At 41.8% G+C, this 19,393-nt stretch overlaps 1 protein-coding gene across 4 annotated transcripts in view; it reads right to left on the reverse strand.

Annotated features, from left to right (window-relative positions):
* Nucleotides 1–7,089: 7,089 nt before the first annotated feature.
* The window catches only part of NRP1 (neuropilin 1), a 158,887-nt gene continuing 146,583 nt past the window's right edge, over nt 7,090–19,393 (reverse strand). For all 4 annotated transcript variants that reach the window (XM_054435470.2, XM_063669760.1, XM_063669759.1 and 1 more), the window contains 4 exons: nt 15,849–16,120; nt 15,258–15,354; nt 12,307–12,357; nt 7,090–9,956 (listed from right to left, as the gene is read on the reverse strand). In XM_054435470.2, the coding sequence (XP_054291445.1) occupies nt 9,667–9,956; nt 12,307–12,357; nt 15,258–15,354; nt 15,849–16,120 (710 nt within the window). In that variant the 3' untranslated portion in view covers nt 7,090–9,666. The remainder of the gene's footprint in view (nt 9,957–12,306; nt 12,358–15,257; nt 15,355–15,848; nt 16,121–19,393) is intronic.

Here is a 19,393-nt window from a genome sequence, read left to right on the forward strand (position 1 = left end):
ACCTAGACTCAAGCAATCCGCCCACCCGGGCCTCCCAAAGTGCTGGGATTACAGGCATAAGCCGCTGCACCCGGATCTGTCTGCTTAATTTTCTTCCTTGCATGATAGGATATAGTTTTAGTTCACTATTTGAGCTATTAACTCAAAAGTTTCATAGTCTGTCTTACTCATTTTCTGCCTGTATTTTTTCGTTTCCATTCTGCTATTGTACTTATTTATTTTTTAAGCTTCATTACACTTTTATTATGTTTAAAGTATTGTTTTTATATATAAAATAAAATCTAGGGGGTAGGGAAAGTAGTAGTTTATGCTTAATCTCTCTTTGAATGAGAGGCAGGCTCAGAGCTAGGTGTTTGGAGACCTTTCAGTAATCCTCAAATAATGCCACTCAGGAAGCTGTCTGCCTCCCTAACTGATCCTGCAGGTGGCCGGGTTGTGTTTCTAAAATCTATCCTTAATTCTGGCATCTCACAGAGCTAACCTTTTATGCCATGTTCAACACAATATCCAAAAGGTTGGTCTTCGCCTAGTTGCTGGGAGAGGAGCTGCGATGAAGCCATGAGTGATTTTGCACTCAATAAGTTTTGTGTGATGAGGATGGGTAGAGATAAGAAAAGAAGAAATTTAGGCAGGAGGACTGCTTGTCTCTGTAGAAGAGATAAGTAGTGGAGGAGGTGTCATCCTGGTATAGAGTAATTCCAGAACGAGCAGGGTGTGAAAGAAATTTCTTTTAAGAAAACAAACAAACAAACAAAACCCAAAAACATGGAGACTGTAATCCTCCAAGTTCTTGCTGAAAAAGAAGGAGCTCCAGGTAGGTTAAACCTGCACCCAACTTTAAAAGTCTCCTGATGTCTCATTTCTTTCTTTCTTTTTTTTTTTCCCTTAAGACAGCATTTTGCTCTGTCACCTGGTTGGAGTGCTGTAGCGTAATCATGGCTCATGCAGCCTTGAACTCCTGGGCTCAAGTGATCCTCCCACCTCAGTCTTCCAATTAGCTAAGACTACAGGTACACTCTACCACACCTGGCTAACTTAAAAAAAAATTTTGTAGAGTGGCGTCTTGCTATATTACCTAGGCTGGTTTCAAACCATGGTTCCAGTATTCAACAAATACTGATTTAAGATCTCTCATGCACCAGGTACTGTTTATTCCATGTGTTGTAGATACTGCACTAAACTAAATGGATGACAATCAGTGCACTTATGGAATCTGTATTTTAATAGTGTAGATAATAAAATAAGTCAGTAAAGTATATATTGTACTAACAGGTGATAAATTCTAGGGAAAGAAATAAAATAGGTAGTGGAGACAGGAAGTCTTGTGGATGGGAATATTCACAAATATTGTGGATATTGGGCTCCAGATATTGTTTGACTTCCTTCCTTAGGTTTTGGCCTGAATATAAACACAAATCCTTCCCCTCTCATTTGGAAAGCAGAGATGCATGGTGACTTTAAAATCACTGCATATTACTGAAGTTACTGAATACTAAATGACTAAATATGAAGGGAAACTCAAGTGGAAATACACGAGCACACATGAGAAATGTAAATATCGGCTCCCAGGACTCAGAGCCTGTCTCATTTCACATGGTGCCTCCTAAGAGCCTTTTTCTTTGAACCCAAAGGGCTTAAATAATTCTAAAGGCTCTTAGTGCAGATTCCTCACTTCCTGTCTCCTGACCTGCTTCCACATGGAGGATGCCCCTCACAGTCCCACACTCAGGAGGCTCATCTTTGACATGAACCATCTCATCTCATTTGACATCTTGTTTGACTGCTCCATCTAAATTATGGTTGGTTTCCAGTCGGAGAAGAACCTCACTTCCCTATGTGACAAGCGTAGTGAATTATCTCATCTACCCTTCTACGGCAGAAGTGTGGCTTTGCCCTTGAAAGTTGTGGCAGAGGCTGGGCGCAGTGGGTTATACCTGCAATCCCAGCACTTTGGGAGGCCAAGGAGGGGGGATTGCTTAAGCCCAGGAGTTTGAGACAAAGCTGGGCAACATAGCAAGACCCTGTCTCATTAAAAAAAAAAGGAAGCTGTGGCAGAGATGCCAACAGCTTACTGAATATACAAGTGCTCCCCCTCTTTTCTCAGAGCCCTTGAAATGTGGTAGGGTCTGTGTCAACTCCAGGCTAAAGCATCTGAGACAGTAAGCATCTTTCTGGTTCTCTCTTGCACAGAGACTAGAAGTCACATGTTCTGGTTAGTATGGCAGCAAGAGGTAACCAGCCTGGATCCTTGAATCGCTGCGTGGAACAGAGCGGCCCTGCAGAGCCACCAGACCCACAGGAGAATTTGTGTGAGCAACAAATACACCTTTATAGATTAATCCACTAATATTTGGGGAGTTTATTTCTTACCTTATAGCCTAACCTAACCTGACTAATACCAGGCCTAATAGTAGAGTGAGATTGTAGCTTAACACACTGTAAAGCATTTCTGTAGCAACTGACATGCAGTGACAAGACTATGTCTTTACACTGAGGAAGCAGCGTAGGGTAGCTATTGTGGGCGGCAAGCCACCCAGGCGCCAAAGCAAGAGACCGAGGACATGAGCTGTTCCAGTATAATAAAATATAAAACAAGAATAGTTATACCAGATATAGATCTTAGACATGATTATATATGAATATCATCAATCATTAGATTGTAGCAATTACTCTTTATTCCAATATTATAATAATCCTTGCTCTATAATCATAACCTAGGAAAAACCAGGCCATACAGAGACAGGAGCTGAGGGGACACAGTGAGAAGGGACCAGAAGACAAGAGTGCGAGCTTTCTGTTATGCCCACACAGGGCCACCAGAAGGGCTCCTTGGTCTAGCGGTGACGCCAGCGTCTGGGAAGATGCCCGTTGCCAGGCGGACCGTGGTCTAGTGGTAGCGAAGTGTCAAAGAACAACACCCGCTACTTAGCAGACCGGGAAAGGGAGGTTCCCTTTCCCAGCGGGAGTTTAGAGAAGACTCTGCTCCTCCACCTCTTGTGGAGGGCCTGACATTAGTCAGGCTTGCCTGCAGTTATCCAGAGGCCTAACCGTCTCCCTGTGATGCTGTGCTTCAGTGGTCATGCTCCTAGTCCGCCTTCATGTTCCATCCTGTACACCTGGCTCTGCATTCTAGATAGCAGCAGTCAATTAGCGAAAGTACTAAAAGTCTCTGATATGCAGAAATAATGGCATAAGCTGTCTTTCTCTCTGTCTCCTCTCTCTCTCTGCCTCGGCTGCCAGGCAGGGAAGGGCCCCCTGTCCAGTGGACACAAGACCCACGTGACCTTACCTATCATTGGAGATGACTCACACTCTTTACCCTGCGCCTTTTGCTTTGTATCCAATAAATAACAGCACAGCCAGACATTCGGGGCCACTACCGGTCTCTGCGCATTGGTGGTAGTGGTCCCCTGGGCCCAGCTGTCTTTTCTTTTATCTCTTTGTCTTGTGTCTTTATTTCTACACTCTCTCGTCGCCGCATACAGGGAGAGACCCATCGACCCTGTGGGGCTGGTCCCTACAAGTTATTAGGATTGTAAGCTTCGTGTTAGACAGACCTGGGTTTAAATCTTGCAAATGCACCTTACCAACTAGCTGTGTGACATTAGTTACTTTTCTTAGCCTCTCTGAACCTATTTTTATATCCCCAAATCACAAGGTAGCTTGAAGGATTAATTGAGGTATCTAGCAAAGTCTGGTACAAAGCAAACCTGTAGGAAATTGTAGTGGTTATGATATTAAGGAGTTAAGAAATTTATGCAGAGTGGATTTGACAATGAGCTTCCTGAGTAGTTGGAACATAAATGTCTACTGTAGTGACTCTGCGTGTTAGGGTACAAAGGAGAGGTCACACTGTTGCCGCTGCATGGACCTCTCCAGCCACCTACACTTTCTAATGTGTTGGCAAAATTAAATAGAAGGGATACTTTGTTATTTGCATAACAGAAAGAGTATTTCTTCTTACAAGTAAGGAAAATTTGGGTGACTTAAATATAAATAAAATTAAAAGTTGACCCAAGAGAAATCATGTTTAAGACTCTAAAAATAAGTTTCTTATAGTTGGAGGGCTTGAATTCCAGCAGAATTGCAAAAGATCAGAGCATAATAATTGAGTCTGCTTTGAATATATCATGTATCCAAAGTCAAGGAGCAATTTAATCAACATTGAAAAATTTCAGAAGTTGGACAAAATTAGAGCAATGATAATCCTGATAGGTGATGGAATGGTTTCCTGGCAGGATGACATCAAGATCATGAGCACTGCCAGCATCATCTATCTGAAAAAATGATAACGAGGCCTTAAGAAAAAGGTGTGGAATTGGCTCATGTCAGAAATGATGGGGCAGAGATGCCCAGATCACTGAAAGGAGCATTATGAGGAACAGAGAACTTCCCTCCATCCGGGTGAGTCATTGTCTTGTCCAAGCTGCACAAAGGCAAGACTCAGAAGCCGCTTCCAGGACAGCGAGTGCATTTCCAGCCCAACATTCTGCCAGAGCAAGCGACTTTCCAAGTCCATTTACAGGGCAGTGATAAAATTAGATTATTGGCTATGAATATTATACACTTGTGAACGCCTGCATCATTACAGGACAATTCCATTTAGATGTGGAGATGAGACAATTTTTCTGCATAGAAAAACCCTCTCTTGGGAACCACTATTGACAACAAAGCTCTATTATCTGATACTTTCTTTAATAAGAAAGATTAAATAGAGTTCCATCTAGTTTTACCATTCAGGAATTTAATATCTTTGGAAGGTATTAAGCTGTGTGTGCTATGTAAGGCAACGTCTTTTGAATAGAAGGAATTGGGTATTCACATACTGGTGTGCATTCCCCTTTATCCACTGACTGCACTGTGATAAGGAAAAGAGCACTTGCTATGCTTCTGCCACATTTTGAAGTTTTTAATCCAGCAAATTACCACATCAGCAGCCTCTCTTCTTTATCAGAAAAGCCCACTTTTGGGCCCCTCACAAGTAATCAGGCAGAATGACCACAAAGCACACTTCTGGGTTAAGTGAGATTTTAAATTTACCATTGTTATTCCAGGCTGCACTGTATTTAGACGCTTCTGAAAAGTGCTTTGTGTTCAGACACCACCATCTGAAGCAATGGAAACTTTCGCACACCTGGCTCAGGTGGCGGCAGACCACGTAGGGACTTCTTAAACCCGAATGTGATGAGAGGTGGTCTGGGGATCTTATTAAAATGACTCAGCAGGTCTGTGGCACAGCCCGAGACTCTGCATTTCTAACAGGCTTCCAGTGATGCTGCTGCTATTGCTGCCTCTTGGGACACATTTTGGACAGCCTGGCCCCACGTGAACCTCTCCCAAGTTAATGCAGAACTATGGAATGGTGGGAGGAATGGAGGAGAGATGAGACCAGATACATCCTGGACTCATCACTCAACCTCTCTGAACTTTGGATTCCTCATTTATAAAGTTGAATGAATAATTACAAAACTTACCTTACTTACCTTTCACAGAGCTGCTATGAAAACAGCTAGTGTTTCAACAAATAGCAGTGTGATGCCATCACCATAGACAATCCCCATACTCTTTCTCTCCTAAAATGATAGGATCAGCTCCTAGGACCTTTCTTGCATGCGTGTGGTAATGTGATGTTCTCCTCTGAATCATCTTTCAATGTTTCTTTGGAACATTGTGGGGGAAAAAGTCAGTTCTCATCGTCGTCTTCCATGCTTCTTGGTGCTAAGTTCTGCTCAATGTGACAGTCCCTTCATCTAAGTTTCTCAATCCCCAAGTTGAAATTCTGCTTAAGATCCCTTAGTGGATATAGTTTAGGGAAATAGAGCTAATTCTTGGCAACACTGTTTTTTAATGCAACACAAACTGTTATAATTACCATTGGGAAGAAGAAACATTATGGAATGCCAATTTGATTTGCATAAAAATGCAGTGCAATTCAGCCCAAGTGGCAATTAATAAGTTATCAGGGAAGAAAGGAGACACAACAATAAGTCATTTTTATGTTTTAAGTTAAATGTTTCAGTCCTGAATCCGGGAAGTATTATACATCGATTTAGCTTGTTAAACTTAGTACGAAAAGCCCAGCTTAGTCTCTAACTAGGGAAAACAGTGAACAGCATTCATGTCGAAGTTCTTCTCAAACAATGAAACAGAGATAGTATTAGTGCATGGATGGCCCTTAGCATTTTTCAGAAAGTATGTGTGGATTAATTCTAATAGACTCCTTGGAAGTCATCATATTTTTCTGGAAACATCCATGAATTTAGGTGGAATGTAGCTTTAGTAAAGTGATTCTCTATCTCTGACTCTTTTCTGTGAGTAGAGAGACCTAAAAACCCATGCATTAGGGAAAATTTTCTATTCTTGGTTAATCTTGGAAAATGCAAAAAGGTGTAAGTGTCCAGAGAAAAGCAGGAAGTGGAGGAAATATTGATTGATGGAGCCTGGCTGTCCAAAGCAGCCCACTCCTCAGGGAGTTCCTGTGCTTCCAGGAATAAGTTTTCCTACAGTCAGAGGACGGTAGTAGAGAAAGACTTATTGGTCTGTGAGTAACAGAAATTAAGCTAGGCCAGTTTTGTTGTAAAAAGGGCCCTTTTGACTTGACACTTCTGTTGTCTTTGTTGTTGTTGTTATTTTTCCTATTATTCTGGTCCCAGATGGAATAAAACTTTCCTAAGAATTACCAAACAGCCAGTTGTAATGTCATACCCAACTTTTCCCATTACCTAAATGTAGCATGGGTGCATGAATAAATACTGCCCGGTTCATTACTATTTTCTGCAAGAACAAAACTTACCAAGTTATGCGTGAATATGATAAAAGAAACTTTACCAAATGAAATATAGAACATTTGACACATGATTTAGGATCATTTCCATTCCTAAGGTCAAATTCTGTATTCCTTATCAAGACAGGGTCCAATTTGAGTTGAGATTCTGCTTTCGGAAAATGTCTTCTTAATCTTCTCTCCTTCTCAGGATATTTTAAAAAAGAGAACTTTTAAAAATCTTGAAAGTTATTGGATGGTGGCATGTCACCAACTTCTTTAACTAGAACAGTGCTAATGTAATAAAAGCCATCAGGTGTGGGATATTTTATGAAAATGTTTAATTCAACTGTTTCTTTGGAATGTAGTAGTCATAGTTTGGAATTTAAGTTACAGTTCAGTTCTATGTGGTTTTTATGCTACTCAGTGTCTGAGAATACAAATGTCATTTAAAGTTAAGGCTTCGCTGTTCATTTTGAAACAACAATTTACAAGTGTCATATTGTCATAGAAAATAATAATTTCTGTAAAAAAAATCTGCACAAAATCTTTTGATGGTACAAAACATGAAGCAATAATATACCAGTAAAATGAAAACATTTTACTACAGAAAGTTTTATAGATTTCCATAAAGAAAAAATATGTTATTTTACACCTTTAAAAATTACAAAACAATCTAAAACAATATAAACTGAACACTTTGTAACACTGCCTTTACAAATTAATAACTTTATAAACATATAATTTTTAAATATATTTATCAGTGCAAGATACTTTAAATTTTAAAGTTGCAGTATCATTTTTCCTTGGCTGAGGACAACTTTAAGTCTGTTGCCTTTAAAAACAAAAAACAAGTGTTTCTTAGTGCTTTCCTTCTGGTGGGATTATATCAACTAAATGAATGCCTCTGGGGACAAAAACCTATTCTTCTTTCCTGGTGATCAATACTTTCCTGGAAACAAAAGGCATTCTCAATCCAATTTAACTAAGATGAATGGACTGTCTCATCTATGATGCAAATGTGACTCCCAACAAATGTCTTTGAGTGAGACGTCTAGCAATGTGGGAAGGAAGATCTAAAAAATCTCATGTCCAACATGGCATGATAAAAATTCACCAAAAACAACCAAAGCTTCTTTGGGTTAATTCATAGGCTGCCTGGTAAGATATTTGCTTCCCTGTGCTGTTAGAGGCTTAGATGTTGCCAGCCCTAAGGCAGGCTTATTCTTTGTGAGCCGCTGGAAGTTTCTAGAAGCATTCATATAAGTCTATTTTTTCAAGGTTGCTGTTATGAATTTTTAAAACATTTGTTTTGACTTTATGTGTTTTTCCCCCTCTTATCTTAAAATACTTGACCCCCAGGCATCAGGATTTATAGTTTCAGTCTTAAATTAACTGTTCTTCCTTCCACTTCCCTTGTGTGACTCAGTAGCAAAACAAGAAGGTTCTCTGGGGTCATTTTTGCATATTTGGATAGAAAAATCTCATGCTTTTGGATTTGGAAGATTTTATCCAGTTCTTCCTTTGGGTCTCACTTGAAAGCCAATTTGTATTATCTCTTTCCTCAACTTATCACTATTTCTACTAAATGCCAACATTTCTATCGAAGGTCATTTTGAACAGAATAGATAAGGAAAAAAGATACTGTCACTTTAACCAGTTAACAAGAAAACCAAAGTTAGACTTTGGAGGGCAAAGTTAGGAATTTCCCTTATTTATTTATTTTTAAACATAAAGTCTAGTAAAATCATTTGCCATTCCCAGCAGGTTAAAGCTGCAAGTTTCTTTTCTGGACAATGGCAAATCCTCCAATTCTAAGAGAGAAAAAAGACAGAGAGATAGGAGAGAGAAAGAGAAAAGAGTTTACATTTGAAAATACATTCCATATGAAAGAACAATAAGAGAGAATATTGCAGCTTTATACAAAAGGGTCAAGAAACATGAAATTGAACTACAGAAAAAGCAGAACAATTAAGCCACATTGCCAAATCTTCAGAGCCCTTGCCTGCCCGGAGGGGCTGATGTCTCACATGAAAATAAACTTTCTTCTTAGTCAGTGGGCCACCAGGGTTTGATTAAAGAGTAGGGCTTTCACCAGCAAGAAACAGAGTGGGTCGTTAATGTAACACAATGAACCGGTACAAACAAAAAGGCACTTGAGAGGACATAGACTAGCCAGTGCCAAGGATTTGTGTTTTTGTTGTTGCGGTTGTCAGCAGTATACCCAGTGGCCAGGTGCATTCAGGGATGGCACCGTTTTCTGTATGGAGTTCACAAGCACGAGGTTTAGTACAACACTGGAAAAACAGCAAGAAAATCGGACAGTATTGCTTCGTAAACAGAGCTGACACACTATACTGGTACTGGGGCTACAGTACTTTAAAAAGAAAACAGCCTAATCCTTCTTTGCCTATGCACGACGCAGGCAATTATACACAAGTACAACTTCAGGAGTCCACTGAAATGCGGTGATTCTAGTATATTCTGGGCACTGGGTTTCAGGTAGCATGTCCATCCAAAGGGCCACACGGAATATGCTTGGTGCCAGCATCTTGGATTTCGCACAGTTTCCAAAAAGAATCCATAAAGGGGAGAGGAGAGAGAGAGAGAGGGGCAGGAGGGATCGAAATGAATGCTTATGTCAATCATACTTGGTCTCAACACCAGCATCTGATTATTCAAATGAAACCAACAGGAAAAAAGCTGACTGCACATGAGTCCGATGGTGAACACAGCTCCTTGTCCACGTCTGTCGGCCATACTCATTGAAGCTCCTGAGAAAAGCCTGGCTCAGTGGTCATCAACACACTTCCCAGCCTGTATAGTGAAAGATCAACAGCTCCCCAGCTCACTCCCGTCATTCCACTTCCATCCTCTGACTGTCTTTTTATCTCTGTCTGCCTTCATGCCTCTGAATAAGTACTCTGTGTATTCAGTTTGTCTTTTTTCAACTTCACACCATCCACAAGTTCAAAGTTATAGTTCTCCAGGGCAGACAAGTTTCTTTCTGACATCCCATTATGCCAACAGGCACAGTACAGCACGACCCCACAGACAGCCCCTAGGAGGACCCCCAGGGCGCTCATGGCTATGATGGTGATGAGGATGGGGTCTAAGGTCTTCAACACATTGCCTGGCTTCCTGGAGATGTTCTTGTCACCTTCTCCTTCACCTGCATATCCTGGCGTGCTCCCTATGGAAAAAAACAATATTGTCTCCGTGAGCACCGCCAACAGACCAGATGAAAGCAGACAGAAAAATAGAAAGGAACGAAACAGGAGCAAATCACACACCCCAGTTTTGCCTGTCATATCTGACTCATTGTTGGGAACAGAAGTGTGGGAGGTGGTAGTGGGGAGTGGGCGCTGGGGCTTCTGACAGACTGCTTAACATGTGGAAACAACCCATTCTGGATAAACTGGGAGGTTCCATGCTCATCTAATTCAGATTTCATGCAGCCCCATCTGTCCTAGATTGTAATCTGTGTTTACAGTCCTTGGCTAGATAGGTGATCATTAAGTTTTGCAAAATGCTTAGTCACACATTAGTCTAGCAAGGGGATTTTACCATTCCCAGTGCATGTACCTAATCCCAAAACAGGCATGAGAAAAACCTTCATGGCTGCCCTTCTACGTGGTGCTGTTTCCAGGATCTGGCATGGTTTATGCATGTGTTTGTTCTCCCATATGGAAAATCTTCAAGTCAAACAAATTTTGCCCAAAGTCCACAGTAGTTTCAGTAAAGAAGGAGTGATTTTTTAGAACAAGAGAATGCTTGCTGCTGACATGTAAACAGAGTGTGGCTCAAATCAAGAAACCATGTCTGTCATGCCGAATAGAAGACATTTACTAATAATCAGCATCTTTGCAGCCCTGGTAGTTTAACTGGAGACAGTTGCACTGCTCTGCAGCTCAGTCACTGGGGACTTGTTTTCTTTAGAGTGGAACAGGAGAAATTGTTAACATGGGAGCTTTGAGCCTAATTACCTGGTACTAGAAACGGGATGAAAATGTTAATGCACAATATGCCTGGGGTTTACTTAATGGTGTTCTGATCAACAAAGATTCCAATCAAAGAAAACTAAAAATATGAGATGCAAGTCCCTAACCAAGAGAAAACAAGCCTTGGGGCATATTAATATTTTCTCCCTTGATGAAATATTGTTTTGAAACCTCTTATGTTTACATAATAAACATAATAAAGTTTACATCTCTGTGTGGACTTGGTAATGTGTTCATATTACTAACAGCATGGTGCAATATTTATTTGTCTCTATGAAGTCCACGACTGGCCATAGAGTAGGATCCCATTTCTAATGGCAACAGATGCTGACGTGCATTGATGATCAGGGTGCAGCACCACCCACAGCAGCTGTGAGTGATGCTGCAGCAAGTGTCCAACAGCCCACAATGCTGGCTGGGAGGTGTGGAAACTTCTGGGAATAGACTAATACCAGGCAAGGCCTAACTCTGATCAAAGGTCTTGCATTTGATCACAAAGCAGCGTTCAGCAAAAACACACATTTATAGTTCATCAGGCTAAAGTGTGAGGCTATCACCTAATTAGCTATGCTACTTAAGTTTCAGTCTCACTCTCTGTAAAATGGGGATAAGTACAACCCCTAGAGCTGCTGTGGGGATTAAATAAGATAAGGTATGTAGGACGAGTGCAGTGGCTCACGCCTGTAATCCCAGCACTTTGGGAGGCTGAGGGCAGGGAATCGCTTAAGCTAGGGCATTCAAGACCAGCCTGGGCAACAGGTAAAACTCCTGTTTTGTAAGATGGTGAAACTCCATCTTACAAAAGACAAAAAAATAAGTTGGGTGTGGTGGTGTGGGCCTGTAGTCTGCTTGGAAGGTTGAGGCAGGAAAATCACTTGAACCTGGCAGGTGGTGGCTGCAGTGAGCTGAGATCACGCCACTGCACTCCAAGCCTGGGTGACAGAGACAGACTCTGTCTCAAAAAAAAAAAGAAAAGAAAAGAAGAAGATCAGGTATGTAAAGTGCTCAGAACATACTAACTCTTCAATAAATCCTTCTTATCATCATCATCGTCATCACAAAACCAAGGTTCCAGTAGAGGAAGATGGGAAAAGATGAATCAAACACAATGGATTATCTATCCTAGCTGGATATCAACAAACACAAGAATTTGGGTTGGTTTCAAATAACTGTGTATGGAAATAGTCTTCACTAATTTTCTGTCTTTGTAGTGATAAACTGAGTGTGTTTGAGCTGATTATCCTTTATGTTGCACCTCTAGACTGGGCAGGGAAGGGCCAGGGTGAGCACACTTCCCAGGCTCAACCAGGTGTACAAGCAGGACCCATCACTGAGGCTCCCCAAGTCTTACGGGCAGCTTGGAAGTGGGTACTCTGTGAACACAATCCGATCCACAGCACCAACCCAGGGCCATGGGCATAGACGTTTTTTATTTGAACTTTTTGACATACCAGTGTATTAGAGTTCCACAAAGTTTCTTCATAAACACAATGAAAGCCATAGTAAAAAAATTTTTTAAATTGGTCAGCAAGACAAATTTACCTGTTTCATCAATTTTTATTTCTGGGTTCTTTTTATCCAGGTCTGCTGGTTCTGAAAAGTCAAACAAAATTGAAAGAGATATTTGAACTACCAACAAAATATAATGCACCAAACTACACAAACCTTTAGGTACATGTGCGCGCGCACACACACACACACACACACACACACACGTCTCTACTGGGCTCCTTTTGGATTTTTTAGTTCAATCAGAAATCACCAAATAGATCAATAAAGAGGCAATGTTAAATGACCAGGAAATTGGTGATGTGACGTCACAACACTGCCTTTAAGGTGCCATATCTAAATCCAGGTAGCACTGCTGCTAGCAGAGTCTGTTGTTTTAGGAGACGAGGGTGGGCTGAGTGTGCTGGCTTGTGCCTATAATTCCAGCACTTTGAGAGGCCAAGGCAGGAGAACCACATTAGGCTAGGAGTTTAGGACCAGCCTGGGCAACATAGTAAGACCCCATCTCTAAAAAATAAAAAAATTAGCTTTCCAGCTGCTTAGGAGGCTGAGGTGGAAGGAGAGTTTGTGCCCAGGAGACGGAGTTTACAGTGAGCCATGATGGTGCCACTGCACTCCACCCTGGGTGACAGACGGGAGACCCTGTCTCAAAAAAGCAACAACAACAACAACAACAAATTAAAAAAAAAAAAGAAGAAAAGGGGGAAGAGACATGGTTTTGGCATCTGAAATGTGGAAAAAAATCTGGTGAATATAGGTTCTACTGAAGTAGATTTGTACATATGGTGACCATCAAATAGTCTGCAGATAACTGCATCCTAAATTTGGTGTGGGTTAGTTAGTTTGGCTTCTTGAATAGTATGCCAACTCTTTGAGGCAAGAGACTCTGTCCTGTATATTACAAAAACACACAAATACATAAAATAGCTATCGAAGAAGTAGAGTTCCAGTATCCCTATGGTGCTAAGTACAGAGCAGGAATTTTCGAGTGCTTTGTCCACTGCTGTATTCCAGCATTTACAACAGTGTCTAGCACATCATAGGTGCTTTAATAGATATTTGTTCTATGTATGAATGAATGAAAGATTAATAAATAGTTGATAATCTCATAGCATCCACACCCATATGTTCAAGGATGCATATTTGATGAATCATTGTACAATTGTCTTACACATATTTTTATTGGTAGCAACATAAACTAATAAACAAAGTGGTTTAATGGAGCTGTAGTTGTGACTTTCTCACTACAATGTCTGGCAGCAACTACAGCTAAATGGACAAATCATAAGAAAAGAAAAAGTCCCATAGAATTGTCTCAGCTATGTCTTTTCTTTTCTCCCTCCCTCCCTCCCTCCCTCCCTTCCTTTCCTTTTTCTTTTTTTTTTTGAAACGGGGTCTTGCTCTGTCACCTAGGCTGGAGTGCAATGGTACGACCTTGGCTCACTGCAACTTCCGCCTCCTGGGTTCAAGCAATTCTCCTGCCTCAGCCTCCCAAGTAGCTGGGATTACTACAGCTGCGTGCCACCACGCCCAGCTAATTTTTGTATTTTTTAGTAGAGATGGGGTTTTGCCATATTGGCCAGGCTGGTCCTAAACTCCTGATCTCAAATGATCCTCCTGCCTCGGCCTCCCAAAGTGCTGGGATGACAGACGTGAGCCACTGCACCCGGCTCAGCCATGTACTTTCACTGGAGCATCCGCATGCTGCTTTGCATAAGGTATGTGGTCAGTTAGAACTTGTTGAACTAAATTGAATTTCGTTAGAACTTGTTGAACTGAATTTAATTTCATTTCTTTGTTTTAGTCTGTGGAGTTTGTTCTCACATCCCAAAACATCACCATCATCACTCTCACTTTGGAACGGAGAAGTGAAGAAATCACAGACACTGTGTTACTACATGAAATACATATTTTTACAGCAGTGTAGATATGGATGTGGGTAATTTGTAAGGGAGTTGCAACTAAACTATTAAGCCTTATCATTCTTGTGAAGATTTGCTAAGTAGTGTGGCACTAAGCAGATTCCCTTTAATAGTATGAAGAAGCAAGCCTTTATTCATTGCTCCTTTCTTTTTGCCCAATTTCTTCAATGGATCCTACCAAATTATTGCCACTTTAGGGATTACATATATTCAATATATTATATAATAAAAGCTTTGTAAGTTGCTGAAACGACCAAAACCCCCATTACAGCCAACAGACCTCCTTTGTCTTAAATTTGCCCAATAGGCTTATCCCATTTTGTTATAATTAACATCCTATTATATAATGATGTATAACAAAAGTTTCAATGTAGCAAATGGAGCTGAAGACTAATTACTGTGCTATTACACTGCCATTAGTAATGCTATTTGTAATTATATATCAAGAACTAGGGAATATGAATTGGTTTTCTATGTCTTACATCCACCTAGTACAAGACTCATAAAGACTAACTCTGAAATACTAGGCCAAGTCTCTGAATCTCATTGAAGTCCTTTAAGTCATTTCAGATATTTCAAAAGTCAGAAACATCTACTTGTGATAAAGCAAAGAATTATGGCTTCTATGGCTCATTAACAATGTATTCTTAATTAAACTTATTCTGATCAAAGTTTTCAGAGGCCTGCTGTTTTGTTTATACACCCAGATATTTGGAATTATCCAGATGTCTGACTTTCCGCTGTTCATCAAAATGTTTTGGTATGGCATCTATAGCTTGTAAGCTGGGTCTTCTTAGCTATCATCTTTGGGTTCTGCATTATTTGAGGAGTTTTGTAGGTATCAAGCATCCATTATGAAGGACCTAGGGTAGGTGACGGGGCAGACACAGGTAAATTGGGCTGATTTTATGCCCTGTTGCACCAGAATACACATTTCCTATGATGTGCCGAGAGGCCACACCGAAATTCTAGGCAGAAATGAGCAAAACAAAGACCATCACGTTGGCAAGAGTCTTGCCCTGGGCAAGTACTCCATTGGTTTCTACAGCAGCTCATACTTACTTGCACAATCTTCTTGTGAAATGTGGTTATTAATACTAATGTCATCCACAGCAATCCCACCAAGGTTTCCTTTTCCGATTTCGCCCTCGAAAACCACCTAACAAAATAAGATCATTTTCACGGTATTGAAATGCTCATCTCACATGGCAGTGTTTACAAATGCTTGTTCAGCTCCAGCTATGGCATATAAATTAAATTCATCAGATTCAGTGTAAAGCACACACTTCACTCATCAATCCACATTAGCTGCCTGGTGATGGCATGCACCTTCTCCTCACACTCTCTTTTTATAATACAAACTTTAAAACGGGAGAAAGCAGCAAACGAAAGGAATGATACATTGTGAAAGCCCAGAAACAGATGACACGAAAGCCCTTTGTGTTCTTTCTCAGCAAATTGGTTCTATTCCTGCAATCTAGGAGACTGTGAAATCTGCTATGAAGGTGGTTATCATTGCAGCAATATCTCAGGGTTGGGAAACACTGGAAATAATTTCAGAATAATTCCCACGTCTCATTTGCACAACCTCCAACATATCATCTCAGCATTTCTGCAGCCACTGCCCTCCCCAGCCTTGGGAAGAGGTCATACCTGATAAAGTTTCAGAGACTTGTGGAGCAAGACACGCCCTTCCTTCCAGTGGTCACCTTGGTGTCCAATGGCCATCCAGACCAGCTGATCGTACTCCTCTGGCTTCTGGTAGCGCAGTTTGACCCTGAGTGTGCCGACGTGGGACCCAGACATGTGATACCAGAAGGTCATGCAGTGGGCGGAGTTCTGGGAATAAACCACAGGGCTCACCAGGCGAGCCACTTTGCCCTTCTGATTTTCGTCAGCTTGGGAATAGATGAAGTTGCCATCTCCTGCTGTGACAAAGAACTGTGTTAGAGAGAGTGGCCAGGATTACCACACTTTTATCTCTCTTCTTTCAAGTCTCACTAATCAAAAGCTTCCTGCGCTGAGCACCAAGAACCCAAATACGTAGTGGAAAGGGAGAAGTGTCCATACTTGGGGACCTCGTGGGCACCTAAGGCCCTGCTCTCAGCTCTTGCAAAATGGACATTTGATTAGGGGAAGGCTGAGTGGCACTAATTAGGATACTACTTATAATGGAATGCATTTTCATATGGACACAGGCTATGGCTCAAGCTGGCATTTGCACCACCACAAGCAAACTGAAAGCAAAGTCTGTGCATAGACTGGACTGAAAACTCCTGGCTCTTCTTAGAGAAACCTTATTTATTTATTTATGTTAGACACTCCAGTTGCTCAGGTTGGGATGCAGTGGTGTGATCATAGCTCATTGCAGCCTCAAACTCCTTGGTTCAAGTGATCATCCAGCCTCAGCATTCTGAGTAGCTATGACCACGGGCCCATGCCACCATGCTCAGCTAGTTCTTAAAAAGATTAATTTTTTTTTTAAGTAGTGATAGAATCTTGCTATGTTGCCCAGGCTAGTATCAAACTCCTGGCCTCAAGCAATCCTCTCATCTTGGCCTCCCAAAATGCTGGGATTACAGGCACGATCCACCACGCTAGGCCTAAGAAACCCTGTTTTTATGCAACTTTAAGATCGCACTGCAGCATCCATGTGAACACATGCATTAAATGAAATTTTTGAGATGTATTTTTATTTATCATTTGAGCAGCAGGACTTCTGATTAATGAAATTTCTGTCACTGTGACTGCTTGATAATCATAAACCTATAGTTTTTCCTAATAATGTAGTAATCTTTTTTTTTAAACTTTTCAAGTTCAGATTATTTTTCCCATAATTTGTTTTCATGGTTTTTGAATTCCTTAAACACACCTGAGAGCTTGAATCTCTACTGTGAGCCCTGCTTCTATTTGATGTGGGCTTCTGGCTCAAGGAGAGGCAAGGTTGTCTTGTTGAGGTTCATTAGAACGTGCCATTTTGGCAACGTAGACACTTGCTGAACTGCGAGGACTTTCTCTTGGCTTCGCTTTTAATGACCCCCACTGGGAACATTTCCTCCTGCCACCACCTGGTCTAAACACACAGCTCATGTTTCACTGTTGGCTCTGCAAATAGAAATCATCTTCTCTAACGCCTCACCTGATTAAGTGCGAATCTGCGGCTCGGGCCTCCGCGGGCAGCAGGAGGTCGTGTTTGTTGCCCAAGAGGCTTGTGTGTTTGCAAGGTGCTTTCTCACTGTGCACACGTGGGCACATACTCCTCTCTGCTCGCCTGTGTCAACAGTGTTCAGGTGGATGTGGATGTGTTCACGGGCAGCTTCCTTTCCTTACCTGGCTGCTTATGTGAGAGCCCACCCTTCTTCAAACCAATGGGTGGAATCATAAAGGAAGGGTGTTCACAAGTGGCAACTCTAGCAGTAGGTTTGATACTGCAGGATGAATGTCCCTCTCGCTCTCTGACCTTGCAGGTATCCTCTGTGACTGAGCTGATCCGTTCACACTTAGGATTTGTTTTGCCCACTAATTTATCAAGATTTGATTACTTATCTGTGGGATGGTGCCATTTCACTGTGACGAGTCCACCACGATGGGAAAAAAATACACCCATAGTGCCTCTGTCCCCTCAATCTTATGGAAAAAAGACTGAAATTGGCAATGCTGCTGTCATGTCTTAATCCCACTTATTGAGCTCATTGCTCAAAGTTTATTGAGGCTAGTCAGAGAATGAGTGTTAGAAAGAAGGAGAGAAGTGGACGTAGGTAGAGGGATGCTCTCCCATTGGACATCCTCACTCAACTGCACCATAATCACTTCCCACCCACAACCAGACAGTGAGTTCCTCAAGCACAGAGACCCCCTCATTTATACCTGTATTTCCAGTGCCCAACACAGCATCTGCCATGTAACAGGGCTTCTCAAATGATGCCTGTTCAGTGCACTAGGAGAGATGCCAGATTTCAAGAATCCCCTGCCTGAGGAAGTTCTTATGGTCCCTGCCTTCTCACACTGTGGTCTTTAAATATGCTCGTGTGGCCGCGTGCGGTGGTTCATGCCTGTAATCCCAGCACTCTGGGAAGCCGAGGTGGCTGGATCACCTGAGGTCAGGAGTTCGAGACCACCCTGGCCAACATGACAAAACCATGTCTCTACCAAAAATACAAAAATTAGCTGGGTGTGGTGGTGGGCATCTGTAGTAGCTCCTACGTAGCTGTAGTCCTAAGTAGCTGAGACTACAGCTACTTAGGAGGCTGAGACAGGAGAATCGCTTGAACCTGGGAGGTGGAGGATGCAGTGAGCCAAGATCACACCACTGCACTCCAACCTAGGCAACAGAGACCCTGTCTTAAATAAATAAATAAATATATATATATATATATATTATATATAAATTAAAAGTGCTCGTGTTGCTCCTCTGCTTAGAATTCTTCAGAGGCTGCTCACTGCCTGCAGCCTATCCACACTTCTTCACAAAGAGGGAGCACTGGCAGCCCCTCCAATGGACCTTTTATCCACCCCCATCCTGTTTTCCTCCTGGTCACTGCATCACCAACTTAAGGTATAGTATAAAGAACCAGCAGCGTCCTGCCAAACACACACACACACACACACACTCACAATAAACACCCGATCCACAAACTTCTGCTCTACTCAGTGAAAATGGAAGGAATCCAATTTCATCAATTTCCTTGTCAATCTCATTAGGCAAGGAGGTAGCTCCCAAAGTCATGTATACTCTGCTTCTATCTAACTGCTTCCCATACAAAAACCTGTGCAAAGCACACCAAACACGAGCCAGTAAAATAAGCCTAGCTCAGCCAGTGTCTGAGAAAGGGCTGCTTTCCCTGACCCCTCTTCCATCATCTTTTACATGGTCTATTGTCACTGGCCTCTGCCATTGGAAGCCCTCACTGAACTGCACTGCGGTTGCTTCCCAACCATGATCAGACTGTGAGTTCCTCAAGCGCAGGGACCTCTTCCTTTACACGCGTATTTCCAGTGCCCAAGTCAGCATCTGCCCTGGAACAGAGCTTCTCAAATACCACTTGCTCAGTGAACCAGGGAGAGATGCCAGACTTCAGGAATCCTCTGAAAGGAGGTACCTGGTTCCATTCTTAGAGGTCAAATGCAGAAAACCAAGCAAATGGGATGCCTTTCGATATATTCAAAATTAAGCAGCAGGTTATTTTACCTAGCTACTG

This window comes from Pongo pygmaeus, chromosome 8 (genome assembly GCF_028885625.2).
Source record: "Pongo pygmaeus isolate AG05252 chromosome 8, NHGRI_mPonPyg2-v2.0_pri, whole genome shotgun sequence".
Lineage (NCBI taxonomy): Eukaryota > Metazoa > Chordata > Mammalia > Primates > Hominidae > Pongo > Pongo pygmaeus.